The 26,792-nt window shown below is 44.3% G+C and overlaps 7 protein-coding genes and 1 long non-coding RNA gene across 10 annotated transcripts; all 8 read right to left on the bottom strand.

Annotated features, from left to right (window-relative positions):
* Window positions 1–46: 46 nt before the first annotated feature.
* Window positions 47–4,445, bottom strand: LOC135334749 (sushi, von Willebrand factor type A, EGF and pentraxin domain-containing protein 1-like). Its single transcript, XM_064530030.1, has 14 exons — window positions 4,303–4,445; window positions 3,750–4,083; window positions 3,521–3,697; window positions 3,291–3,473; window positions 3,058–3,240; window positions 2,783–2,962; window positions 2,384–2,734; window positions 2,167–2,302; window positions 1,923–2,119; window positions 1,249–1,428; window positions 885–1,058; window positions 628–831; window positions 353–529; window positions 47–183 (listed from the first exon to the last, which is right to left on the bottom strand). Exons 2-14 carry the CDS (start codon window positions 3,763–3,765, stop codon window positions 47–49), a joined length of 2,295 nt encoding a protein of 764 aa, XP_064386100.1. The 5' UTR covers window positions 3,766–4,083; window positions 4,303–4,445.
* On the bottom strand, window positions 3,796–7,153 carry LOC135334748 (uncharacterized). Its single transcript, XM_064530029.1, has 6 exons — window positions 6,951–7,153; window positions 6,670–6,849; window positions 6,274–6,621; window positions 6,043–6,198; window positions 3,874–4,083; window positions 3,796–3,821 (listed from the first exon to the last, which is right to left on the bottom strand). The coding sequence occupies exons 2-6, from the start codon at window positions 6,725–6,727 to the stop codon at window positions 3,796–3,798; spliced, it is 798 nt and encodes a 265-aa protein (XP_064386099.1). The 5' UTR covers window positions 6,728–6,849; window positions 6,951–7,153.
* A 325-nt stretch (window positions 7,154–7,478) lies between these two features.
* On the bottom strand, window positions 7,479–8,306 carry LOC135334923 (uncharacterized). Its single transcript, XR_010394402.1, has 3 exons — window positions 8,164–8,306; window positions 7,672–7,999; window positions 7,479–7,619 (listed from the first exon to the last, which is right to left on the bottom strand). It is a non-coding gene; the product is annotated as an uncharacterized LOC135334923 (long non-coding RNA).
* An 875-nt stretch (window positions 8,307–9,181) lies between these two features.
* LOC135334891 (sushi, von Willebrand factor type A, EGF and pentraxin domain-containing protein 1-like) lies at window positions 9,182–17,907 on the bottom strand. The gene is made up of 9 exons (XM_064530257.1): window positions 16,728–17,907; window positions 16,223–16,546; window positions 15,992–16,168; window positions 10,673–10,858; window positions 10,413–10,619; window positions 10,134–10,313; window positions 9,738–10,085; window positions 9,504–9,651; window positions 9,182–9,455 (listed from the first exon to the last, which is right to left on the bottom strand). The coding sequence occupies exons 1-9, from the start codon at window positions 16,798–16,800 to the stop codon at window positions 9,248–9,250; spliced, it is 1,851 nt and encodes a 616-aa protein (XP_064386327.1). The 5' UTR covers window positions 16,801–17,907; the 3' UTR covers window positions 9,182–9,247.
* On the bottom strand, window positions 12,084–12,820 carry LOC135334911 (uncharacterized). Its single transcript, XM_064530284.1, has one exon. It carries the CDS (start codon window positions 12,813–12,815, stop codon window positions 12,099–12,101), a length of 717 nt encoding a protein of 238 aa, XP_064386354.1. The 5' UTR covers window positions 12,816–12,820; the 3' UTR covers window positions 12,084–12,098.
* Window positions 13,071–24,127, bottom strand: LOC135334893 (sushi, von Willebrand factor type A, EGF and pentraxin domain-containing protein 1-like). 3 transcript variants are annotated; one of them, XM_064530259.1, is made up of 9 exons: window positions 23,998–24,127; window positions 23,555–23,887; window positions 23,322–23,498; window positions 23,087–23,269; window positions 14,978–15,172; window positions 14,240–14,413; window positions 13,844–14,191; window positions 13,529–13,763; window positions 13,071–13,477 (listed from the first exon to the last, which is right to left on the bottom strand). In XM_064530259.1, the coding sequence occupies exons 1-9, from the start codon at window positions 24,065–24,067 to the stop codon at window positions 13,399–13,401; spliced, it is 1,794 nt and encodes a 597-aa protein (XP_064386329.1). In that variant the 5' UTR covers window positions 24,068–24,127; the 3' UTR covers window positions 13,071–13,398. The 3 variants fall into 3 exon arrangements, with proteins under 3 accessions (XP_064386329.1, XP_064386330.1, XP_064386331.1); XM_064530260.1 differs by lacking the exons at window positions 13,071–13,477; window positions 13,529–13,763; window positions 13,844–14,191; window positions 14,240–14,413; window positions 14,978–15,172 and adding exons at window positions 21,640–21,909; window positions 21,957–22,092; window positions 22,174–22,524; window positions 22,573–22,752; window positions 22,844–23,029; XM_064530261.1 differs by lacking the exons at window positions 13,071–13,477; window positions 13,529–13,763; window positions 13,844–14,191; window positions 14,240–14,413; window positions 14,978–15,172 and adding exons at window positions 21,640–21,888; window positions 21,957–22,092; window positions 22,174–22,524; window positions 22,573–22,752; window positions 22,844–23,029.
* LOC135334908 (sushi, von Willebrand factor type A, EGF and pentraxin domain-containing protein 1-like) lies at window positions 19,200–21,568 on the bottom strand. The gene is made up of 7 exons (XM_064530280.1): window positions 21,449–21,568; window positions 20,997–21,170; window positions 20,629–20,805; window positions 20,381–20,575; window positions 20,100–20,276; window positions 19,516–20,052; window positions 19,200–19,466 (listed from the first exon to the last, which is right to left on the bottom strand). Exons 1-6 carry the CDS (start codon window positions 21,516–21,518, stop codon window positions 19,658–19,660), a joined length of 1,188 nt encoding a protein of 395 aa, XP_064386350.1. The 5' UTR covers window positions 21,519–21,568; the 3' UTR covers window positions 19,200–19,466; window positions 19,516–19,657.
* Window positions 24,128–24,263: 136 nt separating the features above from the next.
* Window positions 24,264–26,709, bottom strand: LOC135334910 (sushi, von Willebrand factor type A, EGF and pentraxin domain-containing protein 1-like). The gene is made up of 7 exons (XM_064530283.1): window positions 26,159–26,709; window positions 25,940–26,104; window positions 25,693–25,875; window positions 25,433–25,640; window positions 25,180–25,359; window positions 24,784–25,131; window positions 24,264–24,710 (listed from the first exon to the last, which is right to left on the bottom strand). Exons 4-7 carry the CDS (start codon window positions 25,608–25,610, stop codon window positions 24,562–24,564), a joined length of 855 nt encoding a protein of 284 aa, XP_064386353.1. The 5' UTR covers window positions 25,611–25,640; window positions 25,693–25,875; window positions 25,940–26,104; window positions 26,159–26,709; the 3' UTR covers window positions 24,264–24,561.
* Window positions 26,710–26,792: the final 83 nt, after the last annotated feature.

Raw genomic sequence — 26,792 nt, 5'->3', positions numbered from 1 at the left:
GTGCAGTAGTAGACACCTCCTGACAACGTAATACTGCCTCTTCGATTCAAGCTGATAGTGCTGACATTTCTGGTGACGTAGAATCCCTCAGCTGTTGCTCCAAAGTCAGCCTCTGAAGGTACACTGACCCCATCTGGTCCTCTCCACCCTCCAAGAGCCCCTCCATTGAGGTTGTCTTGTTCCCTGCAGCAGGTGGATAGCTCAGTGTGACAGGTGAGGGCAGAGAAGCCTTCTCCAATGAGGGAGAAGGACAGAGCTGTGTTGTTAGTGTTGTAGACAGTGCCTCCAATGGACAGGACAATGACTGCAGGGGAGCAATGAGTAGTATTGAAGCTGTGTAGGTCACACTCACATTCACAGGCAGGTTCACTGGAGCTCCACATTGCACTAGCTTGACATGTTCTGGTCATATCTCCAGTCAGAGTGTATCCAGGGTTACAGGTGTAGGTAGCAGTCATCATGAAGGTGGTTCCAGAGGATGTGTCCACTGCTCCATTAGAGGGGGCATCCAGGGAACCACAGTTGACAACTGACAAATAACATATTTAACCAACGCTCACTGACAAAAGGTTCAGTAATAAGATTATAGGATTTCATGTGAGGCCACAACACATTGGTATAACATACTTTCACAAACTGGTGCAGCTGGACTACAAACTCCATCAGTTAGTGTAGTTGCTCCACTTGTTCCAGTTGGTCCACAAGTTCTGCTCTGACTACCAACAATGTTGTATCCAGTGTTACAGGTGTAGGTAGCAGTCATCATGAAGGTCGTTCCAGAGGATGTGTCCACTGCTCCATTGGCGATAGTCAGTGGTCTACAGTCAACAGCTGTGGGGAGATGCTTGATCACCATTACTTCCAACCCACCATTGCTAACTCACGTGGACAAGTTGGTGCCACTCCTGACCACAGACCATTAGCAAGACATTGTCTAGCAGCATTACCAGTGAGGACGTAGCCAGTATCACAGTTGTATGTAGCAATGCCTTGGTAGTTGAGGTTAGGGGTGGACAAGGCTCCATTGGTAGGGGAGGTTAGGACAGGGCAGGTAACGACTGTGTGTTGGGAAAAGTAAACACACACTAACTACTTGTACTAGCTTTCTTAAGTGCCGATCATTAGATTATAGGATAGTCGATACGATATCATTACACTAATTTGAATGACGTCATTAGCCACACAAAAGGACTTTGAGTGAGGACTTTGCACCATGCATGCGTACCTATATATAAATTCAGGTCTTACTTGTACAAGTGGGTGGTGTTGGAGACCAGGTACCATCACTCATACAAGTTATTGCAATTACTCTTCTATTTATGGTTCCACTGATTGTGTACCCAGTGTTACAGGTGTAGGTGGCCATGTTGTTGGTTGCATCATATGAGATCATTCCATTAGACAGAGGACTCAGTGTGGGACAGGGAGCTGTGGGGGTGGGGGTTAGTAGTGGACATAGCAGCTATGTTCGCTGCCATGGATATGTCAAATATGCATGCATACTTAGCACAAATTAACAACAGCTATATTACAAGATGTCTATGATATTCTCAAGCATAGAACCTACATATATACTGTGTTTAGCTACTACCCTCATGCATGCAATGCAGAGCAAGAAACAATAGCTAAATATAGACTAGCTAGGGGAAAGTAAAGCCACTGCACATATCAACTCACACAAAGTTTGTCCATACAAAAGAGAAACACTTCCCAGCAGACAGCAAAGAAATAGAGTTACAGTAGCCGTTCTCTCTATGCAGTCCAGTACACTAAGTACAATATACATGCATGACTGTATAAAGAAACGCCCCCATTCACACTCTAATAGAGGAGCTGACACCCACTCAATCATTCTTGCTGATTAAAATTTGATATCAAAATTTTCAAAAAAGTATTCAGTTTTTGAGTAAAACAAAGGACACGTAAACAAACATGGTAATTATAATAATTGTCATAGATACGATCTTCTTCTCTCCTTTGCCCACCCCCTGACTCAGTGGGTGCGTACGCTGGACACTCACTCACACCCAGCTCGCTCACATCTTCATAACAGGCCACCTTGTCGGGTGCTTTGTAAACAACTGGCTGTTGTTTTTTCCTGTAGGTCTCATGATAACTTCTGTAGAGGTATTCTCAAACGAATCCAAATAATTCATATATACTCACCTTTCTGGTATAAGTTTTCTTCCAACTATGAGTATCAGTAAAGCTATGAACACAATATTCCCAACAACAGAGAAAGCTAGCAACACTCCCAGTGCAATTGCAGGTCCATCAGTGCATGTACTTGCTGATGGCAGAACTGAAAGGATTAATTATAAACCACTCTCAATGTTTGCACGGTCAAAGTAAACATAAACACAATTATTTTATATCAACTCACCCTGCACGTTCACACACAATGTTTGAGTGATACCACTAGCTCTGGGAATAGTGCAGCAGTAGACACCTCCTGCATTCGTTTCACTGCAACGGCGATTCAGGCTGATAGTGCTGATGCCTCTGGTAACGTAGAATCCCTCAGCGGTAGTTCCAATAGCAGCCTCTGAAGGTACACTGACCCCATCTGGTCCTCTCCACCCTCCGAGAGCCCCTCCATTAAGTTTGTCTTGTTCCCTGCAGCAAGTGGATAGCTCAGTGTGACAGGTGAGGGCAGAAGAGCCCTCTCCAATGAGGGAGAAGGACAGAGCTGTGTTGTTAGTGTAGACAGTGCCTCCAATGGACAGGACAATGACTGCAGGGGAGCAATGAGTAGTATTGAAGCTGTGTAGGTCACACTCACATTCACAGGCAGGTTCACTGGAGCTCCACAGTCCATTAATTTGGCAAAGTCTGGTCATATCTCCACCAGTCAGATTGTACCCATGGTTACAGGTGTAGGTAGCTCTTTGGAGGTAAGTGCTTCCAGAGGATGTGTCCACTGCTCCATTAGAGGGGGCGTCCAGGTAACCACAGTTGACAACTGTAACAGAGGAACATATCTAACCAACGCTCACTGACAACGTAATAAGACTGCATGTAGGAAATAATGGGAGGCCACAATATATGATAACATACTTTCACAAGTTGGTGCAGTTGAACTCCAAACTCCACTTGTTCCACTTGCTACACAAGTTCTGCTCTCACTACCAACAATGTTGTATCCAGTGTTACAGGTGTAGGTAGCAGTTATCATGAAGGTGGTTCCAAAGGATGTGTCCACTGCTCCATTGGCAATAGTCAGAGGTCCACAGTCAACAGCTGTGGGGATATTGGTCACCATTACTTCCAACCCACCATTGCTAACTCACGTGGACAAGTTGGTGCCACTCCTGACCACTGACCAGTAACAAAACATTGTCTAGCAGTACTACCACTATTACCAGTGAGGACGTAGCCAGTATCGCAGCTGTATGTAACAACAGTGAGGTAGTCCCGACTAGTGGTGGACAAGGCTCCATTGGTAGGGGAGGTTAGGGCAGGGCAGGTGACGACTGTGTTGGGGAAAATAAACACACACTAAATATATATAAGGTCTTACTTGTACAAGTGGGTGGTGTTGGAGACCAGGTACCAGCACTAGTACCATCACTCATACAAGTTATCAGAGTAGCTCCACTGATGGTGTACCCAGTGTCACAAGTGTAGGTGGCCATGTTGGTGGCTGCATTGTATGAGATCATTCCATTAGACAGTGGACTCAGTGTGGGGCAGGGAGCTGTGGGGAGTGGGGGTTAGTATTGGACATAGACAATATAGTCAGCACTCACTGAAGGTGACACACATGCAGCCTCTGTGCAGGGCCTTGAGAAATCCTCACACAGCAGTGTTCTCCATCAGGACTGAAGTGTGTGGGACCACGATGCAGAACAACTGCATCAGGATTAGTAACACCATTGATGAATAGTTCATTCCCAACTGCAGCCCTGTCGCCAACTACGGGCAATGAATCCCCATTAGGGAGCTTCCACGCTGCACCACCAGGGTTGGTGTAGCAATACCAGGCTGGTGGGTTAGTAGCAACTCCTGATCCAACATCAGAGAATGAGATAATCTCTCCAGTGTGGTCAGTATCAGGAGGCTCAGTGGGTGACGCCAATCGAACTGGACATGTCAAACATGCTTACATAATTATTAGCTGCACAACAGCTCATAATAATACCTGATGTCTTAGACTTAGTAGCTATAGCCTATAATCATGATCTTCTCAAGCACAGAACATTACCCTGACTTTATTATGCAATGCATTTAAGCAAGCAACAATAGCTATAGATCGACTAGCTAGTGGAAGGTATTAAGCCACTGCACTGCATATCAACTCACACAAAGTTTGTCCATACACACTTCCCAACAGATAGCAGAGAAATAGAGTTACAGTAGCCATTCTCTCTGTTTACTTCACTAGAAGCTCTACGATCAGTGGACCAAAGTGGCCAACTTGAATTTAGCACTGTGACCACAGAATCTGAAATTAGCTTTTGGCTTTCAGCTTTTGGCTTATCAGCTCAGCTTTCACCTATCAGCTATCAGCTTTCAGTCAGCATACAGTGGACCTAAGTGGCCAAGTTGAATTTAGCACTGTGACCACAGAATCTAATGCGTATGAAATTAGATTTTGACTATCAGCTCAGCATTCAGCTTTTGGCTTATCAGCTATCAGTGAACCAGATCAGATCATCACGCTGAATTTTGCATAGAAATAAACTTTTCGCAAGCAGCAAATTAAATCAGCTAAGGCTGTAGCTAGCTAGCTATCAGCTCTCTGCATAGCTATATATCTCGCTGGCCAGTTCCACATCTAGTTTGACCACGCCCTCCCAAATTAATGAGGCTGCTAACATTACTGCTAGGATTTTCTAATTTTTTTATGCATCCATGACATAATAATTATATCAAAAATCAATCCATAACTTATTAATAGTAATTACCAAGTATCGTAATCTAGGGCAGACAGCTAGGTTCTTAGTGAATCTGGATAAAGTTAAGTATGGCATCTTGAAGGGAATGCTTATTGTCACACATCAGTTTGGTGTATATGCTTCCAACATAATGATTAATACTCAGCTAGTTCAACCTGCAAATGTTCAGTGTTTGTTTGATCACCTTAAGGTTGTTCCTGGGAAATAAGGGCGTGTAAAGGGTGAATTTGCTCCACCACACTGTACGTTCCAGTCTCAATCAAGCAATACTCGACATGGGGACATGAGGAGCCTAAATCAAATCACCTATCGCCGCAGGTCACACATAATATAATCCATAGGTGGTTTGATTTAGGCTCCTCCTGTCGCCACTGTCGAGTATTGCTTGATTGAGACTGTGACGTGCAGTGTGGTGGAGCACATTCACCCTGTACACGCCCTTATTTCCCAGGAACAACCTTAAGGTGGTCAAACAAACAACAAACATTGAACAGTTGCAGGTTGAGTATTAATCATTATGTTGGAAGATATCTATATACACCAAACTGATGTGTGACAATATCCCTTCAAGATGCCATACTTAACTTTATCCAGATTCACTAAGAACCTATCGCCCTAGATTACGATACTTGGTAATAAATTTATCGAGTTATGGATTGATTTTTGATATGTCATGGATGCATAAAAAATTGAAAGTCACATGGTTAGGTTAAAATCCTAGTAGTAATGTTAGCAGCCTCGTTTTGATTTAATTGGGGGGCGTGGCCAGACTAGATGTGGGACTGGCCATGCAGAGAGCCGATAGCTAGCAGAGGAGGTACGACATCCGCGTGTCAAAGGAAACGTTTCAGACACACATTCCTTAGGTCAAAGTTCGGAATGTGTGTGTTAAAGACACGCGGATGTCGTACCTCCTCTGGATAGCTAGAGCTGATAGCTAGCTACAGCCTTAGCTGATTTAATTTGCTGCTTGCGAAAAGTTTATTTCTATGCAAAATTCAGCGTGATGATCTGATCTGGTTCACTGATAGCTGATAAGCCAAAAGCTGAATGCTGAGCTGATAGTCAAAATCTAATTTCATACGCATTAGATTCTGTGGTCACAGTGCTAAATTCAACTTGGCCACTTAGGTCCACTGTATACTGACTGAAAGCTGATAGCTGATAGGTGAAAGCTGAGCTGATAGCCAAAAGCTAATTTCAGATTCTGTGGTCACAGTGCTAAATTCAAGTTGGCCACTTTGGTCCACTGATCGTCCATCAATGTATGTACTGGCTGGCTCAGTTGCTGGTATAGGAACTGAAAGGAATTAAAAACACTCTCACATTGTTCAATGTTTGCACAGTCAAAGTAAACATAACAATATCAACTCACACTGCACGTTCACACAGAATGTTTGAGTGATACCACCAGCTCTGGGAATAGTGCAGCAGTAGACACCTCCTGCCAGTATTTCAGTGCCACGAAGATTCAGGCTGATAGTGCTGATGCCTCTAGTGACATATAATCCTTCTGAAGAACAAGCATTGCTTGCTTTGGGAATACTGTTCCCATCTGGTCCTCTCCACCCTCCGAGAGCCCCTCCATTGAGGTTGTCTTGTTCCCTGCAGCAGGTGGATAGCTCAGTGTGACAGGTGAGGGCAGAGGAGCCCTCTTCAATGAGGGAGAAGGACAGAGCTGTGTTGTTAGTGTATGCAGTGCCTCCAATGGACAAGACAATGACTGCAGGGGAGCAATGAGTAGTATTGAAGCTGTGTAGGTCACACTCACATTCACAGGTAGGTTCACTGGAGCTCCATATTCCATTAACTTGACAAGTTCTAGTCATATCTACACCAGTCAGAGTGTGTCCAGTGTTACAGGTGTAGGTAGCTCTTTGGAGGTAGGTGGTTCCAGAGGATATGTCCACTGCTCCATTGGAAGGGTCAGCAAATGCTCCACAGTTGACAACTGCAACAGATCAAAACCAACGCTCACTCACAAAAGGTTCAGTAATAAGATCAATGTTTATATGAAAAAATGCGAAGCCACAACACATTGGTTTAACATACTTTCACAAACTGGTGCAGCTAGACTCCAAACTCCATCACTTAGTGTAGTTGCTCCACTTGTTCCAGTTGCTCCACAAAATCTGTTCTGACTACCAACAATGTTGTATCCAGTGTTACAGGTGTAGGTATAGCAGTCATCATGAAGGTGGTTCCAGAGGATGTGTCCACTGCTCCATTGGAGGGGAGGGCCAGGGAACCACAGTCAACAGCTGTGGGGAGATGCTTGAGATCACCATTACTTCCAACCCACCATTGCTAACTCACGTGGACAAGTTGCATGGTGCCACTCCTGACCACACACCGTCAGCTTGACATATTCTAGCAGCACTACCAGTGAGGAAGTAGCCAGTATCACAGCTGTATGTAACAACAGTGAGGTAGTTGAGGTTAGGGGTGGACAAGGCTCCATTGGTAGGGGAGGTTAGGACAGGGCAGGTGACGACTGTGTTGGGGAAAATAAACACACACTAACTACTTCCTAGTTCTGGTCTTACTTGTACAAGTGGGACCAAGTAGTACCATCACTCATACAAGTTATTGCAGTAGTTGTTCTTCTATCCATGGTTCCACTGATGAAGTACCCAGTGACACATGTGTAGGCGACCATATTTTTGGCTGCATTGTATGAGATCATTCCATTAGACAGTGGACTCAGTGTGGGGCAGGGAGCTGTGGGGGGTGGGGGTTAGTATTGGACATAGACAATATAGTTAGCACTCACTGAAGGTGACACATCTCCTCTCATTTGTGTTAAAGCCTCACACAGCAGTGTTCTCCATCAGGACTAAAGTGTGTGGGACCACGATGCAGAACAACAGCTCCAGGAACACCACTGATGAACAGTGCGTCTCCAGCTGCAGTCCCGCCCTGAACTAGTACTATGGGCAATGTACTCCCACCAGGATCCTGCCACACTACACCACCAATGTCGTCGGTGTAGATTGACCAGGCTCGTGGATTAGTAGCAACTCCTGATCCAACATCAGAGAATGAGATGATCTCTCCAGTGTGGTCAGTGTTAGAGAGCTCATTGGATGCTGCCAGTCGAGCTGTATGCCATTAATGTAATAATTGATGCTCTGATACCAAATTTCTATACTAGTTTTTCATCTACTAAATCCAGATTACACCAGTAGCACAATAAAGATTTAGAGCTACAAACTAGTTCGCAGTATTTATACAGTAGATCTAGTTGCACTGCATATCAACTCACTCAAAGGCTGTCCATACACAAGAGAAACACTTCCCAGCAGACAGCAGAAAAATAGAGTTACAGTAGCCATTCTTTCTTTAATGTGGATAATTCTCATCCTGAGCTTTTTGTTGTTATGCCACATCAGGCAGAAGCCATGCAACACTACAGCAGACACGCCCCCACGATAAGTTAGCTACACCCACTCAATAATAATTAGTATGCCTGCAATCAAATACTCAATAACAAAATTAATTGCCATTTTCTGCACATTCTAGCAATACGCTATATACGAATACATAAAGTTTTAAGCCAAAAATTAAAGCGATGGAAATTCATAACCAATTTTGTTCAGGTCATTAATCCAAGCAACGACATACTTGACTAGACTCGCTGGCCACTCCCATCATCACTTCATCACTATCTTGAGGATTGGGACTGGTCAACTGCCAATCTGCGAGTTGTTCTCATTACCGAAAATCGGTAATGACCAATCCTCAAGATAGTGATGATGGGAGTGGCCAGCGAGTCTAATACTTGACATCATCTTCCTCCAGAACTCCCATCTCGTACAGCATGAGGTAGGTGTTTTGTAGGACCTCCTGCAGAGGAGCCAACTGTGGGGGGGGAGTAGCCAACGTCTCCACAAGCTGAGAGGCCATCATGTAGAGAGGCAGCTCACTGTAGAAGTCCCTCATAGCGCGAAATTTCCGAGGCACTTATATTTCGTGGATTGGCCTCTAAAAGCCATTTCGTTGCACAATGTTTGCGGAATGACTGCTAACCGGAAGCCACGCCTTAAATCTTTGCACGTTATAGCAGGTAATTTAACAATTTTCGTGGACTTATTTTTGTGTAGAATTCTAACCCACGAAATCCGCGAAAATTAAGCCCCTCGAAAATTTCGCGCTATACGGTAGTCGTGAGAGTTGCACTCGACCAGAAAGCTTTGTGCAGATGTGCATTGTAGACACAGTACTAAATGAGTACATTACACATTACATGCAAAAAAGAAACACCCCCACACTCAGTGAATGCAACATTGGCAGCTATGAATTGATTAACTACAAAAAGGTATAAACATGAGTACTCAAATATAGTTGTGTTAATTGTCATAGATACAATCTTCCTCTCTCTTCTGCCCACCCCTTGACTCAGTGGGTGCATACGCTGGACACTCACTCAGCTCAATAGCTGTGAGGGGGCCACCCACACCCAGCTTGCTCACATCTTCATAACAGGCCACCTGGTCTGGAGCTTCATAAACTGGCTGTTGTTTTTTCTTGTAGGTCTCATGATCACTGAGCTGACATCTGTAGAGATATTGTCAATGCAATGGTATATAATTCCTACACGCTCACCTTGCTTGTGTATGTTTTCTTCCAACTACATATATCAGTAAAGTTATGAACACAATATTTCCTGCCACGGCAACTGCTAGCAACACTCCCATTGCAACTGTAGGTCCATCAGTGTATGTACTGGCTGGCTCAGTTGCTGGTATAGGAACTGAAAGGAATTAAAATCACTCTCACATTGTAGTAATCAATGTTTGCACAGTCAAAGTAAACATAAACAACTCATTGTCAACTCACCCTGCACGTCCACACAGAATGTTTGAGTGATACCACCAGCTCTGGGAATAGTGCAGCAGTAGACACCTCCTGCCAGCATTTCAGTGCCACAGCGATTCAGGCTGATAGTGCTGATGCCTCTAGTGACGTAAAATCCTTCTGAAGAACAAGCATTGCTTGCTTCGGGAATACTGACCCCATCTGGTCCTCTCCAACCTCCGAGAGCCCCTCCATTGAGGTTGTCTTGTTCCCTGCAGCAGGTGGATAGCTCACTGTGACAGGTGAGGGCAGAGGATCCCTCTCCAATGAGAGAGAAGGACAGAGCTGTGTTGTTAGTGTATGCAGTGCCTCCAATGGACAGGACAATGACTGCAGGGGAGCAATGAGTAGTATTGAAGCTGTGTGGGTCACACTCACATTCACAGGCAGGGTCACTGGAGCTCCACATTCCATTAGCTTGACAAGTTCTGGTCATATCTCCACCAGTCAGAGTGTATCCAGGGTTACATGTGTAGGTAGTTCTTTGGAGGAAAGTGGTTCCAGAGAATGTGTCCACTGCTCCATTAGAGGGGGCGTCCAGGGAACCACAGTTGACAACTTTAACAGACAAAGAATATAGTTAACTAATGCTCACTGACAAAGGGTTCAGTAATAAGAAATCATGTGAGGCCACAGACATTGGGTGGGATAACATACTTTCACAAACTGGTTCAGCTGGACTCCAAACTCCATCAGTTAGTGTAGTTGCTCCACTTGTTCCACTTACTCCACAAGTTCTGCTCTCACTACCAACAATGTTGTATCCAGTGTTACAGGTGTAGGTAGCAGTCATCATGAAGGTGGTCCCAGAGGATGTGTCCACTATTCCATTGGAGGGGGTGTCCAGGGAACCACAGTCAACAGCTGTGGGGAGTTGCTTGATCACCATTATTTCCAACCCACCTTTGCTAACTCACGTGGACAAGTAAATGTTGGTGCCACTGCTGACCACAGACCAGTAGCAAGACATTGTCTAACAGCACCACCATTACCAGTGCGGAAGTAGCCAGTATCACAGCTGTATGTAACAACAGTGAGGTAGTGCCGACTAGTGGTGGACAAGGCTCCATTGGTAGGGGAGGTTAGGACAGGGCAGGTGATGACTGTGTTCGGGAAAATAAACACACACTAACTATACACTGTAAAAAAAAAAGTGCGGTGAGCACACTAAAACCGTCGCATATAGCACACTTTTTTTTAATCATTTTTTACAGTGTAGTTACTAGTTCTGGTCTTACTTGTACAGATGACTGCAGGTGTTGGAGACCAGGTACCCGCACTAGTACCAGTACTCATACAAGTTATCGGAGTAGCTCCACTGATGGTGTACCCAGTGTCACAGGTGTAGGTGGCCATGTTGGTGGCTGCATCGTATGAGATCATTCCATTATACAGGGGACTCAGTGTGGGGCAGGGAGCTGTGGAGGGTGGGGGTTAGTATTGGACATAGACAATATAGTCAGCACTCACTGAAGGTGACACATCTCCTCTCATTGGTGCTATAACTCACACAGCAGTGTTCTCCATCAGGACTGAAGTGTGTAGGACCACGATGCAGAACAACGGCTTCAGCAACACTACTGCTGAACAGTTCCTCATCAACTGCATCCCTGTCGCGAACTATGGGCACGTCACTCCCATCAGGACCCTGCCAAAATGCACCACTGTAGCAATACCAGGCTCGTGGATTAGTACCAAATCCTGGTCCAGATCCAACATCAGAGAATGAGATGATCTCTCCAGTGTGATCAGTGCCATCGGGCTCAGTGGGTGATGCCAGTCGAGCTGTATGACAATAATTGATGCTCTGATACCAAACCTATACATTACTGTACTAGTTTCATCTACTGCAACAGTAACACATGCAGGATCTAATTATTCAGCAGACAGCAAACCTATAAACTAGTTAATCGACTTTGCAGTATTTAATACAGTAAAGCTAGTTGCACTGCATATCAACTCACTCAATGGCTGCCCATACACAAGGGAAACACTTCCCAGCAGACAGCAGAGAAATAGAGCCATTCTCATCCTGCATGAGTTATGATAATTCTCAGCCTTTTGCTGTTTATATGATGCCTGCAAGACAACAACCACAATTAAGGCAGGTAGAAGCCATGCAACACTGCAGGAACAGACACGCCCCACCTTATTTTAGTAGCTACGCCCACTCATGCCTTAGTAGATAGAGTGGCACACGAGAGAGTACTAGAAATTGTTTGCGAGCATTAAAGAACTCAAAAATCAATAACAAAATCATTTTCTGCACATTTTAGCAATACGGAATAGTCTATATAATTATATTGTATCGAAACATAATACATAAAGTTTTTAAGCCAAAAATTAAAGCGATGGAAATTCATAACCAATTTTGTTCAGGTCATTAATCCAAGCAACGACATACTTGACATCATCTTCCTCCAGAACTCCCATCTCGTACAGCATGAGGTAGGTGTTTCGTAGGACCTCCTGCAGAGGAGCCAACTGTGGGGGGTGAGTAGCCAACGTCTCCACAAGCTGAGAGGCCATCATGTAGAGAGGCAGCTCACTGTAGAAGTCCCTCATATAGTCGTGAGAGTTGCGCTCGTGACGAACAGCTGGTGGGGCAAACATCATACACACGTCAGGAATGTAGGACATGACATACTCGGAGATGTACGATCGCCAAATGTCCGAGACGCGACCACTAACAGTTTTGGGGAGGAGCATCGACAAGAAAGCTTTGTGCAGATGCATTGTAGCCTGTGCATTATAAGGGCAGAACACACCATGAGGTAGGACCATTCGCTTCTTGTCACTGATATAGTCCATGGGTAGGGAGTGTGAGAGACGGTAGATAGCATCGACGTCAGGATCACGATTGGCCATGTACTGTTGAACAATAGGTAGGCACTTGACTTGTTGAGTTGATAGTTTTCTCTCTAATGGTACGATTCGATCGAGTGGAAACCCTCGAGGCCAGGCCTGAGCAGCACCATAGTAAGGGTAGGGATTCCAAACATGCCCCTCCTTCTTCACATCCACTACTGGAGATGAGAAAGTGCCGACTTCCTCAATCATGGGGAAAATTTGCTGCCTAATTCGATGGGAAAATTGTTCCATCAACTCACACAAAGTTTGCCCATACACAAGAGTAACACTTCCGAAGCAAACAGCAGAGAAAAAGAGTTACAGCAGCCATTCACGTGTCTCTCTATGTCCAGTAGACACAGTACATTACTCATTACGCATGCAGTTTACATGCAAAAAAACGCCCCCACACTCTAGAGGAGCTACACCCACTGAATGCAACATTTGCATCTATGAATTTGATTAAAGGTATAAACGTAAGTACTCAAAATATATAGTTGTGTTAGTTATCATAGATACAATGTTCCTCTCTCCTCTGCCCACAGTACATTACACAGTACATGCAAAAAGAAACACCCCCACACTCTAGAGGAGCTACGCCCACTGAATGCAACATTGGCAGCTATTAAATACAAAGGCACACTACAAACATGAGTACTCGTTGTGTTAATTGTCATAGATACAATCTTCCTCTCTCCTCTGCCCACCCCCTGACACAGTGGGTGCGTACGCTGGACACTCTCTCAGCTCAATAGCTGTGGGGGGGCCACCCATGCCCAGCTTGCTCACATCTTCATAAAGGCCACCTGGTCTGGTGCTTTGTAAACTGGATTTGTTCTTTCCTGTAAGTCTCATGATCACTGAGCTCACTTCTGTAGAGGTATTGTCAATGCAATATAATCATAATATTCCTACACACTCACCTTGCTTGTGTACGTCTTCTTCCAACTATGAGTATCAGTAAAGTTATGAACACAATATTCCCAACAACAGAGCCTGCTAGCAACACTCCCAGTGCAACTGTAGGTCCATCAGTACATGTACTTGCTGGCTCAGTGGAACAGGATGGCTCAGTGGATGGCTCAGTGGATGGCTTATCAGTTGCTGGCTCAGTTGCTGGCTCAGTGAATGGTTCTATTGCTGGCTCAGTTGTAGAAACTGAAAGCAATATAGAACACTACATAACACTTACATAGAGTATATACACAGCAGCCTATAATTATATATCATCAACTTACACAGCACGTTCACACAGAACGTTTGGATAATGCCACTAGCTTTGGGAATAGTGCAGCAGTAGACGCCTCCTACCAACGATTCATTGCTACAGCGATTCAGGCTAATAGTACTAATGCCTCTGATTATGTAGAATCCCTCTGAAGGACAGGTATCACTTGCTTCAGGAATACTGTTCCCATCTGGTCCTCTCCACCCTCCTAGAGCCCCTCCATTGAGGTTGTCTTGTTCCCTGCAGCAGGTGGATAGCTCAGTGTGACAGGTGAGGGCAGAAGAGCTCTCTCCAATGAGGGAGAAGGACAGAGCTGTGTTGTTAGTGAAGACAGTGCCTCCAATGGACAGGACAATGACTGCAGGGGAGCAATGAGTAGTATTGAAGCTGTGTAGGTCACACTCACATTCACAGGCACTAGAGCTCCACATTCCATTAACTTGACAAGTTCTGGTCATATCTCCACCAGTCAGAGTGTATCCAGGGTTACAGGTGTAGGTAGCTCTTTGGAGGTAAGTGGTTCCAGAGGATGTGTCCACTGCTCCATTGGAGGGGGCATCCAGGGAACCACAGTTGATAACTACACATTTAACCAATGCTTACCGGAGAGGTTCAGTATTAAGAAATCATGTGAGGCCACAGACATTGGTCGGTAGTACCCTCGAAGTACCATCCGTGTATCTCCGCGGTTTTAATTGAGGCTTACTTTTTAACACGAGGGCTAAACATGAATAATTCAAGAGAATTGTTTTGCTCTCTGTAAGAAGTCCACGAGCAGTTCTGCTGCTAAACATCAAATACTTGAGGCCATTTGGGACACAGGACACTATTTAGTTACAAAGCCTTAGCTAATCAAAGGTACTATAGGAACACAAGCATGAAAAAGCGCTCTGTGTACCTCTAGCTACTTCACGACAATCGAGATTATATTTTCTTTGTTTCCAATTGATACCTACTATCAGGGGGCATGTGATCAGTAATGGGGGTAGCTCTGAGATGTATGCTTTGGACACAATAAGTTTCCCGGGATTTTGCGGGAGTTATGAGGAGATACCAGAGCCACTACGTAGACTTCATTGTAAAACATCACGTGAATCACTTCCGTTTCCAATCCCTCTTCTACTCTATCTATGGTATAACATACGTTCACAAACTGGTGCAGCTGGACTCCAAACTCCAGTTGGTCCACTTGTTATACTTGCTCCACAAGTTCTGCTCTCACTACCAACAATGTTGTATCCAGTGTTACAGGTGTAGGTAGCAGTCATCATGAAGGTGGTTCCAGAGGATGTGTCCACTGCTCCATTGGAGGGGGCGTCCAGGGAACCACAGTCAACAGCTGTGGGAAATGCTTGATCACCATTACTTCCAACCCACCATTGCTAACTCACGTGAACAAGTTGGTGCCACTCCTGACCATTCACCAGTAGCTTGACATTGTCTAGCAGCATTACCAGTGAGGAAGTAGCCAGTATCACAGCTGTATGTAGCAATGGTGAGGTAGTTGAGGTTAGGGGTGGACAAGGCTCCATTGGTAGGGGAGGTTAGGACAGGGCAGGTGACGACTGTGTTGGGGAAAATAAACACACACTAACTATAGTTCTCTATAAAGGTCCGGGTACCAGTTGAAAATTTGGCAAGTATTATCATGAGTGCATAAGAAGAGAAGAGTGTCGAACTACTGATACTTCTACACAAACACCACAAACACTGTGCGCAAAGTAACATGACTAGCACGTGATAAAGTATTGTAAATTTAATAGTAATCTCCTAGTAAATGTTAACCGTGACGTTTTTAGGGGTGTGGTAATCGAACAATTCTAGCTAAATTGTTCGCATTCAACGTTCAGAGCTAGTAGAGCTGCTCACTGCACACTGATAGGAGACAATCTGTTCACAAAAATCAATAGAGACAATAGTCGAGTTGATCCTCTTCACTTGCACTCTTTACTCGTAGTTCGACACTCTTCTCTTCTTATGCACTCTTGGTACTATATTTGGTAAATGAGCCATTTGAACCAAATTGGATTGACGTCTCAGGCGTGGCTACTATATACGGCAATAACGTTTCACCCACTAGCAAACTAATGTAAATTTGCCAAATTAAAACGCTCGCCAAATTTCGTCGTTTTATAGTAGTTTTATATGATGGTCTTACTTGTACAAGTGGGAGGTGTTGGAGACCAGGTACCAGCACTAGTACCATCACTCATACAAGTTATCGGAGTAGCTCCACTGATGGTGTACCCAGTGTCACAGGTGTAGGTGGCCATGCTGGTGGTTGCATCATATGAGATCCTTCCATTAGACAGGGGACTCAGTGTGGGGCAGGGAGCTGTGGGGTGGAGGTTAGTATTGGACATGCATAGACAATATAGTCAGCACTCACTGAAGGTGACACATCTCCTCTCATTGGTGGCAATCCTCACACAGCAGTGTTCTCCATCAGGACTGAAGTGTGTGGGACCACGATGCAGAACAACGGCATCAGGATTAAAAGTACCACTGATGAACAGTTCATCCCTAACTGCAGCCCTGCCCTGAACTATGGGCAATTCACTCCCACCAGGACCCTGCCACACTGCACCACCAGGGTAGGTGTAGCAATACCAGGCTGGTGGATCAGTACCAACTCCTGATCCAACATCAGAGAACGAGATGATCTCTCCAGTGTGGTCAGTGCCATCGGGCTCATTGGATGCTGCCAGTCGAACTGTATGCCATAATTGATGCTCTGATACCAAGCCTAGATCTACTTGTTTCATCTATAGTACTATATATTTACCAGCAATTAGATCTAGCACAAGTTACAGAAATAACCTTGAAGGGAACATTCTCCATATAGCTATATACTTAGCTTATTTAGCTAGCTGCACTGCATAATTTCAACTCACCTAAAGCTGGCTGTCCATACACTAGGGGAGCACTTCCCAGCAGACAACAGAGAAATAACCTTGAAGGAAACATTCTCCTTATAGCTATATATATATCATATACCTAATGTAGCTAATAATTATAGCTTGTAGCACTTGATAGTCTACTTATGATACTGAAAGCACACTGCATCCAATGGTAATAATAAAAGTCATGTCAAGGAAGTGTGCACATGACCTGCCTTCATTGCAGTCAAACAAACTCAGGTATTTGTACTATGAGTGCAATTAATGAATTCCACAGCAGATACAGTTTCTGTTCCAGTGTGCACAGCTCTGTAGGTCACATGACTAGAGGAGCCGTCAAAACAATTGATGAACTCGTCAGTGAGAAGGGAGGGGCTGAACCCAGCACCTTGAGATAGTCTGTTAGTGATGTTACTGCATGGCTTTGGCCATTGTCTCCAACTCAATGTATATACCTCTGTTAGGTATAATTATGCTTAAAACAATCTAGACATAGCAACTATAATTACTCATAATCGAGCTCAATGTACGGAATTTTGTTTGTGGTTGTATGAACATAATGCATGTATAACATGTATAACATGTGGGTGCATGTGTGTGATACTGGAGGAGGAGGATTTACATATTAACAAGATATCCGCAACAAAATTGTTAAATTTGACAAGCATTAAGAAAATATCAAGAATTCCGCAATCAATAGTGGTCTTGTGCATGTGGTAGTACGGGTATATGCCATAATTATATAGGCAACGGAACGGGGTTGGCCTGGATCACCTGTTCCTCAAGGTTACCACGCACCTGTGCATGACATGACATAATATATTTATTAATAATAATTATGTAATATTATTACGGCTCAATTAAATTGGAATGTCATCCCTCACTTTCTATGACACTGAGAGCAGCTCATGTTAATTGATACCACAAAATTATAATTTTGTGTAGTTTTAGACATAATTATAAAGAATTTGTACACCCAAACTAAGAAATAATTATAGCACTGTTCATTGTGTGCTGGGTAGAGCTTTCTACAAGTGTCCATTGTTATTGTCACTATTTAAATATGTTATGTCATGTCATGCACAGGCGCGTGGTAACCTCGAGGAGCAGGTGATCCAGGCCAACCCGTTTTGGAAGTATTCGGAAATGCAAGGACAATCAGAAACAATAACTCGTCTCGTTTTGTGAGTCAGTCTGTAATGAACAACTTGTTTGTATATGTACTCTTCAGGGCCATTTTGGGAACCAGGGCAAGATTACCGGAGCAGACACTGTGAGTATAACTTGCCTGCTAATTCAGCTATAGCTGGAGAGATTGAGAATGCTTTTTAAGGCCATTCTATAGTACCGTATAGCGGGTAATTTTTGTGGAATAAAATATTTGTTCTTTTCGTGGGCAAATTTTCCCCCATGAAAACGTAGGCGTGGTTTACCGGAACACACATGCAATGCAGTACAGGCAATGAAGTCAAACGAAATTTTTACTCACGAAAATCACTCGCTATGTACATGCAGTAATCAAAATAATGTTTATACTATACTTGTATATTCTTATAATATTATATGCATTTCTAGTAATCTGTGAATTCATGCAGAAATTTTCGAAGTTCAAGAGTACACAGGTAATTAAGCTATTGATTAATCGGTAATAATTAGCCATTTTCACCTGTTATTTTGCATCTACGTAGGATGCCATGGGAACACTTGGTTTTAACGAGGACAAGCGTATGTGTGTGATGAGGATAGTGACAGGTATCGGGAATATCGAAGTAGAGTGGGCAGCCATTCCCTTTTAAACTATAATTATAATGGTCTAGCTAAATAAATAAGTTTGCAATACTTGCTGCATATTAAATCAACTCACTCAGAGCCAACTGTCCATACATAAGAGAACACTTCCCAGCAGACAGCAGAGAAATAGGTTACAGTAGCCATTCTCTCTGTGTTTATAACCGCCCCCACACTCCACTAGAGGGAGCTACACCCACTCAATCATTGAATGTAAGCTATGAATAATGTTGATTATTATAATTATTTTTATCTTAGCCAATCAACCTCCACCCCCACCCCCACACTCTAGTCCCGCTATCCTACCCTAATTCCCCCACACTATAAAAGTTGATAATTAATTGTTCGACCTGTATACTGTCCTCCTCTGCCCCTACAGAGGCTGTAGCAGCTGCTAAATCTCTCAATGGTCGATGGTTTGAAGGACGGATGATAAAGGCGGAGCTTTATGATCAGGAGAAGTTTGATGCCAACGACCTGTCACACTGACTCACTAGCCGTCTCTTTGTTCATGCACACACAGAACTACGTAAACACACGTTTTGTGATTTGTTGTTTATACGTCTTCGTGTTGAACAAACAACTTTACATTCTCTTATACAATGATCAACTGTAAACGTGGAAAGACACCATCCAAACAATGATGCACAAGCTATGGCTAATGATGAAGTGAATACAATCTGAGTTGCTGTAATTATACGTACTATAATGATTGTGCAATGAAAACAATTGTATAACGCTACTAAAATACAGCACAAATCAATAAATAAAGGGTTTGTATTATCATTATGATCTTCTTATCTCCTCTGCCCACCCCCTGACACAGTGGGTGCGTATGCTGGACACTCACTCAGCTCAATAGCTGTGGGGGGGCCACCCACACCCAACTTGCTCACATCTTCATAAACTGGCTCTTGTTTGTTTTGATACTGTCTGAGTTGACTTCTGTATAGTAATATAAACTTTACTATTATCATTCCACATGAACATTCACCTTGCTTGTGTAAGTTTCTTTGTCCTTATAATGACTGCCACAATGATACCCACTACTAACCCCACAATGTCTATCACAGCAACAATGACACCACCGACTATAGCCCCAACATCACCACCAGGCCCTGGTGAAGAAGTAGGAGCTATAGAATAGAAGATGAATCAGCTATATAAGATACACAACACACACACACACACACGAATGTTGTACCTTGCACCTCTGCACAGAATATTTGAGTGATACCACCAGCTCTGGGGATAGTGCAGCAGTAGACACCAGCCAACGTTTCAGTGCCATGGCGATTCAGGCTAATAGTGCTGACATTTCTAGTGACGTAGAATCCATCACCTATTGTTTCAGGAATGTCCCCATCTGGTCCTCTCCACCCTCCGAGAGCATTGCCGTTATTGTCCACTCCTCTGCAGCAGGTGGATAGCTCAGTGTGACAGGTGAGGGCAGAGGAGCCCTCTCCAATGAGGGAGAAGGACAGAGCTGTGTTGTTAGTGTAGACAGTGCCTCCAATGGACAGGACAATGACTGCAGGGAGCAATGAGTAGTATTGAAGCTGTGTAGGCCACACTCACATTCACAGGCAGGTTCACTAGAGCTCCAATTTCCATTAGCTTGACAAGTTCTGGTCATATCTCCAGTCAGAGTGTATCCAGGGTTACAGGTGTAGGTAGCAGTGTCCCTAAAGGTGGTTCCAGAGGATGTGCCCACTGTTCCATTGGAGGGGTCGTCCAGGGAATCACAGTTGACAACTGTAACAGACAAGTAACATATTTAACCAACGCTCACTGACAAAGTGTTCAGTAATAAGATCATAGGAAATCACGTGAGGCCACAACACATTGGTATAACATACTTTCACAAACTGGTGCAGCTGGACTCCAAACTCCAGTTGGTCCACTTGTTATACTTCCTCCACAAGTTCTGATCTCACTACCAACAATGTTGTATCCAGTGACACAGGTGTAGGTAGCAGTCATCATGAAGGTGGTTCCAGAGGATGTGTCCACTGCTCCATTGGAGGGGTCAGTCAGGGAACCACAGTCAACAGCTGTGGGGAGATGCTTGATCACCATTACTTCCAACCCACCATTGCTAACTCACGTGAACAAGTTGGTGCCACTCCTGACCACTGACCAGTAGCTTCACATTGTCTAGTAGCACTACCAGTGAGGAAGTAGCCAGGGTCACAGCTGTATGCAGCAATGGTGAGGTAGTTCCGACTAGTGGTGGTGGACACACCTCCATTGGTAGGGGAGGTTAGGACAGGGCAGGTGACGACTGTGTTGGGGAAAATAAACACACACTAACTACCAATCTTTGAATACAACAACCTAGCTTTCTTAAGTGCCGATCATTAGATTAAAGGATAGTCGTACAAATAAATGACGTCATTAGCCATGCAAATGGACTTTGAGCGAGGACTTTGCACTTGCACCATGCATGTGTACCTATATAAATTCAGGTCTTACTTGTACAAGTGGGAGGTGTTGGAGACCAGGTACCATCACTTATACAAGTTATTGCAGTAGTTGCTCTTCTATCTATGGTTCCACTGATGGTGTACCCAGTGTTACAGGTGTAGGTGGCCATGTTGGTGGTTGCGATCATTCCATTAGACAGGGGACTCAGTGTGGGACAGGGAGCTGTGGGGGGTGAGGGTTAGTGTATTGGACATAGCTATGTTCATTGGGTGCTGCTGGATATGTCAAACATGCATGCATATTAGCACAAATTGACAACAGCTCATAATATTATTATAAGATGCATGTCTATGATATTCTCAAGCATAGAACCTGCATGTACACTGTATTTAGCTACTACCCTCATGCAGTGCATTAATATATTGAGCAAGAAACAATGGTATATAGACTATAGCTAGCTAGGGGAAGGTAAGCCACTGCACTGCATTATGTCAACTCACACAAAGTCTGTCCATTCACAAGACAAACACTTCCCAGCAGACAGCAAAGAAATAGAGTTACAGTAGCCATTCTCTCTATGCAGTCCAGTACACTAACTAGAAGATACAATATACATGCACGACTGTATATAAGTATCAAAAGAAACGCCCCCATTCACACTCTAATAGAGGAGCTGACACCCACTCAATCATTCTTGATGATTAAAATTTAATATCAAAATTTCAACAAAGTATTCAGTTTTTGAGCAAAACAAAGGACACGTAAACAAACATGGTAATTATAGTGTTAATTGTCATAGATACGATCTTCCTCTCTCCTCTGCCCACCCCCTGACTCAGTGGGTGCGTACGCTGGACACTCACTCACACCCAGCTTGCTCACATCTTCATAACAGGCCACCTGGTTGGGTGCTTTGTAAACAACTGGCTGTTGTTTTTTCCTGTAGGTCTCATGATAACTTCTGTAGAGGTATTCTCAAACGAATGCAAATAATTCATATATACTCACCTTTCTGGTATAAGTTTTCTTCCAACTATGAGTATCAGTAAAGCTATGAACACAATATTCCCAACAAAAGATAAAGCTAGCAACACTCCCAGTGCAACTGCAGGTGCATCAGTGCATGTACTTGCTGATGGAAGAACTGAAAGGATTAATTATAAACCACTCTCAATGTTTGCACGGTCAAAGTAAACATAAACACAATTATTTTATATCAACTCACCCTGCACGTTCACACACAATGTTTGAGTGATACCACTAGCTCTGGGAATAGTGCAGCAGTAGACACCTCCTGCATTTGTTTCACTGCAACGGCGATTCAGGCTGATAGTGCTGATGCCTCTGGTAACGTAGAATCCCTCAGCGGTAGTTCCAATAGCAGCCTCTGAAGGTACACTGACCCCATCTGGTCCTCTCCACCCTCCGAGAGCCCCTCCATTGAGTTTGTCTTGTTCCCTGCAGCAAGTGGATAGCTCAGTGTGACAGGTGAGGGCAGAAGAGCCCTCTCCAATGAGGGAGAACGACAGAGCTGTGTTGTTAGTGTAGACAGTGCCTCTAATGGACAGGACAATGACTGCAGGGGAGCAATGAGTAGTATTGAAGCTGTGTAGGTCACACTCACATTCACAGGCAGGTTGACTAGAGCTCCACATTCCATTAGCTTGACATGTTCTAGTCCCTTCTCCACCAGTCAGAGTGTATCCAGGGTTACAGGTATAGTTAGCTCTTCGGAGGTAAGTAATTCCAGAAGATGTGTCCACCGCTCCATTGGAGGGGGCGTCCAGGGAACCACAGTTGATAACTGTAACAGAGGAACATAATTAACCAACGCTCACTGATAACGTAATAAGACTGTAGGAAATAATGGGAGGCAACAACATATCATAACATACGTTCACAAACTGGTGCTGTTGTACTCCAAACTGCACTTGTTCCACTTGCTACACAAGTTCTGCTCTCACTACCAAAAATAAGGTATCCAGTGTTACAGGTGTAGGTAGCAGTCATCATGAAGGTGGTTCCAGAGGATGTGTTCACTGCTCCATTGGAGGGGGCGTCCAGGGAACCACAGTCAATAGCTGTGGGGAGATGCTTGATAATGCACAATTATTTCCAACCCACCATTGCTAACTCACGTGGACAAGTTGGTGCCACTCCTGACCATACACCAGTAACAAAACATTGTCTAACAGCACTATCACTATTACCAGTGAGGACGTAGCCGGTATCACAGCTGTATGTAATAACAGTGAGGTAGTCCCGACTAGTGGTGGACAAGGCTCCATTGGTAGGGGAGGTTAGGACAGGGCAGGTGACGACTGTGTTGGGGAAAATAAACACACACTAACTACTTACTAGTTCTAGTCTTACTTGTACAAGTGGGTGGTGTTGCAGACCAGGTACCAGCACTAGTACCATCACTCATACAAGTTATCGGAGTAGCTCCATTGATGGTGTACCCAGTGTTACAGGTGTAGGTGGCCATGTTGGTGTCTGCATTGTATGAGATCATTCCATTAGACAGTGGACTCAGTGTGGGGCAGGGAGCTGTGGGGGGTGGGGGTTAGTATTGGACATAGACAATAATTATAGTCAGCACTCACTGAAGGTGACACATATCCTATGTGTAAAGTCATTCCTCACACAGCAGTGTTCTCCATCAGGACTGAAGTGTGTGGGACCACATTGCAAAACAGTGGCGATTGAACTAGGAACACCACTAATGAACATTTCGTCCCCAACTGCATCCCTACCCCCACCCATAACAAAGGGCACATCACCACCATTAGGGAACAGCCACTTCACACCACTAGGTTTGTCGGTGTAGCAATACAACGCTTGTGGCAAGTCAACAGTTCCATATCCAACATCAGAGAATGAGATGATCTCTCCAGTGTGGTCAGTACCATCGGGCTCATTGGGTGCTGCCAGTCGAACTGTATGCCATTAATGTAATAATTGATGCTCTGATACCAAATATATTTTACTACTTTATACTAGATTTAGAGCTAAACTAGTTTGCAGTATTACATGTATATCAACTCACACAAAGTTTGTCCATACACAAGAGAAATACTTCCCAGCAGACAGCAGAGGAATAGAGTTACAGTAGCCATTCTCTCTGTTCACTTCACTAGAAGTTATGCATGATTACATGCATTACATGCAGAGGAGCTACGCCCACTCAATCATTGTGAATGCAATTAATTACAGTAAATACAAATTTTCAACAATGTAGTCTTTGAGCAAAACAAAAGACACGTAAACAAATTAATTTTAATGTCAGTCTTTGTAAAACAAACGAAAGGGCACATATACATACTTACTAGTAATACAAAGATATAAAAATGGGTAATAACGAGTGTTAATTGTCATAGATACAATCTTCCTCTCTCCTCTGCCCACCCCCTGACTCAGTGGGTGCGTACGCTGGACACTCACTCAGCTCAATAGCTGTGGGGGGGCTACCCACACCCAGCTTGCTTATATCTTCATAAAAGGCCACTGTGACCTGGTCTGGTGCTTCGTAAACTGGTTGTTGTTTTTTCCTGTAGATCTCATGATGACTGAGCTCACTTCTGTATAGAGTTGTCAAATGATTCCTACACGCTCACCTTGCTTGTGTACGTTTCTTTGTCTTTATAGTGAGTAAAGTTATGAACACAATATTCCCAACAACAGAGCCTGCTAGCAACACTCCCAGTGCAACTGTAGGTCCATCAGTACATGTACTTGCTGGCTCAGTTGCTGGTATAGGATCTGAAAGGAATTCAAAACACTCTCACATTGTATAGTAACCAAAGTTTGCACAGTCAAAGCAATATCAACTCACACTGCATGTCCACACAGAATGATTGAGTGACACCACCAGCTCTGGGAATAGTGCAGCAGTAGACACCTCCTGCATTAGTTTCAGTGCCATGACGATTCAGGCTGATAGTGCTGATGCCTCTGGTGACATAAAATCCTTCTGAAGAACAAGTATTCCTTGCTTCAGGAATACTGTTCCCATCTGGTCCTCTCCAACCTCCGAGAGCCCCTCCATTGGGGTTGTCTTGTTCCCTGCAGCAGGTGGATAGCTCAGTGTGACAGGTGAGGGCAGAGGAGCCCTCTCCAATGAGGGAGAAGGACAGAGCTGTGTTGTTAGTGTAGACAGTGCCTCCAATGGACAGGACAATGACTGCAGGGGAGCAATGAGTAGTATTGAAGCTGTGTAGGTCACACTCACATTCACAGGCAGGTTCACTAGAGCTCCACAGTCCAGTAGCTTGACATGTTCTGGTCATACCTCCACCAGTCAGAGTGTATCCAGGGTTACAGGTGTAGGTAGCTCTTTGGAGGTAAGTGGTTCCAGCGGATGTGTCCACTGCTCCATTGGAGGGGTAACTCAGAGAACCACAGTTGACAACTGTAACATAACAGACAAGTAAGTAGGAAATGATGGGAGCCCACAACAGCACATTGCATGGTATAACACATACTTTCACAAACTGGTGAAGCTGGACTCCAAACTCCATCACTTAGTGTAGTTGCTCCACTTGTTCCACTTGCTCCACAAGTTCTGCTCTCACTACCAACAATGTTGTATCCAGTGTTACAGGTGTAGGTAGCAGTCATCATGAAGGTGGTTCCAGTGGATGTGTCCATGCACTGCTCCATTGGCAATAGTCAGAGGTCCACAGTCAACAGCTGTGGAGAGATACTTGTCACCATTACTTCCAACCCACCATTGCTAACTCACGTGGGCAAGTTGGTGCCTCTCCTGACCACTGAGCAGTAGCAAGACATTGTCTAGCAGCATGCAGTACCAGTGAGGACGTAGCCAGTATCACAGCTGTATGTAGCAATTCCTTGGTAGTTGAGGCTATATAAGGGAGGCCACGTTTCCATTGGTAGGGGGGGGTGAGGACAGGGCAGGTGACGACTGTATTGGGAAATATAAACACATGCACACTAACTATATATACTTACTATAGCTCTGGTCTTACTTGTACAAATGACTGATGGTGATGGAGACCAGGTACCAGCTAGTACCATCACTCATACAAGTTATCTGAGTAGCTCCACTGGTGGTGTACCCAGTGTTACAGGTGTAGTTGGCCATGTTGGTTGTTGGGTCATATTAGACAGTGGACTCAGTGTGGGGCAGGGAGCTGTGGGGGGTGTGTGTTAGTATTGGACATATAGACAATATAGACAGCACTCACTGAAGGTGACACATTTACTTGGTGCAGAGTCACCATCAACCCTCACACAGCAGTATTCTCCATCAGGACTGAAGTGTGTGGGACCACGATGCAGAACAACGGCATCAGGATCGACACCACTGATGAACAGTTCATCCCCAACTGCAGTCCTGTCGCAAACTATGGGCAATTCACTCCCACCAGAATCCCGCCATACTGCACCCCTAGGATTGGTGTAGCAATACCAGGCTCGTGGATTAGTACCAACTCCTGATCCTACATCAGAGAACGAGATGATCTCTCCAGTGTGGTCAGTGTCAGAGGGCTCAGTTGGTGATGTTGTATGCAATAATTGATGCTCTGATACCAAATCTATACATTACTGTACTAGTTTCATCTACTACAACAGTAACACAGGATCAGCAAACAGCAGCAAACCTATAAACTAGTTAATTAAGTTTGCAGTATTTAATACAGTAAAGCACTGCATATCAACTCACACAATGGCTGCCTATACACAAGAGAAACACTTCCCAGCAGACAGCAGAGATATAGAGCCATTCTCACCCTGCATATGATGAGTTATGATAATTCTCAGCCTTTTGCTTATATTATGATGCCTGCAGGACAACAACCACAAGGCAAGTAGAAGCCA

The sequence above is a fragment of the Halichondria panicea genome, chromosome 4, assembly GCF_963675165.1.
Source record: "Halichondria panicea chromosome 4, odHalPani1.1, whole genome shotgun sequence".
Lineage (NCBI taxonomy): Eukaryota > Metazoa > Porifera > Demospongiae > Suberitida > Halichondriidae > Halichondria > Halichondria panicea.
This window is presented reverse-complemented; position numbering and strand designations above follow the sequence as displayed.

What these genes read in the sequence shown, in the direction of transcription:
- LOC135334749 (XM_064530030.1), bottom strand. An exon ending in AGTGGCACCAACTTGTCCAC is followed by an intron (nt 3,241 to 3,290) that starts GTGAGTTAGCAA and finishes ATATCCCCACAG; the next exon opens with CTGTTGACTGTGGACCTCTG. An exon ending in TAATTACCATGTTTGTTTAC is followed by an intron (nt 1,429 to 1,922) that starts GTGTCCTTTGTT and finishes CCACCCCCACAG; the next exon opens with CTCCCTGTCCCACACTGAGT.
- LOC135334748 (XM_064530029.1), bottom strand. Translation starts at nt 6,727, where the DNA reads ATGACTAGAACTTGTCAAGTTAATGGAATATGGAGCTCCAGTGAACCT. An exon ending in ATTCTGTGTGAACGTGCAGT is followed by an intron (nt 6,199 to 6,273) that starts GTGAGTTGATAT and finishes AATTCCTTTCAG; the next exon opens with TTCCTATACCAGCAACTGAG. An exon ending in CAGCTATCAGCTTTCAGTCA is followed by an intron (nt 4,084 to 6,042) that starts GTATACAGTGGA and finishes TGACATGTCCAG; the next exon opens with TTCGATTGGCGTCACCCACT.
- LOC135334911 (XM_064530284.1), bottom strand. Translation starts at nt 12,815, where the DNA reads ATGATTGAGGAAGTCGGCACTTTCTCATCTCCAGTAGTGGATGTGAAG.
- LOC135334891 (XM_064530257.1), bottom strand. Translation starts at nt 16,800, where the DNA reads ATGTTTCCTTCAAGGTTATTTCTCTGTTGTCTGCTGGGAAGTGCTCCC. An exon ending in ACCAACATTTACTTGTCCAC is followed by an intron (nt 10,620 to 10,672) that starts GTGAGTTAGCAA and finishes AACTCCCCACAG; the next exon opens with CTGTTGACTGTGGTTCCCTG. An exon ending in ATTCTGTGTGGACGTGCAGG is followed by an intron (nt 9,652 to 9,737) that starts GTGAGTTGACAA and finishes AATTCCTTTCAG; the next exon opens with TTCCTATACCAGCAACTGAG.
- LOC135334908 (XM_064530280.1), bottom strand. Translation starts at nt 21,518, where the DNA reads ATGGCTACTGTAACTCTATTTCTTTGCTGTCTGCTGGGAAGTGTTTGT. An exon ending in AACACCTCCCACTTGTACAA is followed by an intron (nt 20,806 to 20,996) that starts GTAAGACCTGAA and finishes TCCCCAACACAG; the next exon opens with TCGTCACCTGCCCTGTCCTA. An exon ending in AGTGGCACCAACTTGTTCAC is followed by an intron (nt 20,576 to 20,628) that starts GTGAGTTAGCAA and finishes ATCTCCCCACAG; the next exon opens with CTGTTGACTGTGGTTCCCTG.
- LOC135334893 (XM_064530259.1), bottom strand. Translation starts at nt 24,067, where the DNA reads ATGGCTACTGTAACTCTATTCCTCTGCTGTCTGCTGGGAAGTATTTCT. An exon ending in TAGGATATGTGTCACCTTCA is followed by an intron (nt 23,499 to 23,554) that starts GTGAGTGCTGAC and finishes CACCCCCCACAG; the next exon opens with CTCCCTGCCCCACACTGAGT. An exon ending in GTTCTGTGTGAACGTGCTGT is followed by an intron (nt 13,764 to 13,843) that starts GTAAGTTGATGA and finishes TATTGCTTTCAG; the next exon opens with TTTCTACAACTGAGCCAGCA.
- LOC135334910 (XM_064530283.1), bottom strand. Translation starts at nt 25,610, where the DNA reads ATGGAGCAGTGCATGGACACATCCACTGGAACCACCTTCATGATGACT. An exon ending in TAGTGAACCTGCCTGTGAAT is followed by an intron (nt 25,132 to 25,179) that starts GTGAGTGTGACC and finishes GCTCCCCTGCAG; the next exon opens with TCATTGTCCTGTCCATTGGA. An exon ending in ATTCTGTGTGGACATGCAGT is followed by an intron (nt 24,711 to 24,783) that starts GTGAGTTGATAT and finishes AATTCCTTTCAG; the next exon opens with ATCCTATACCAGCAACTGAG.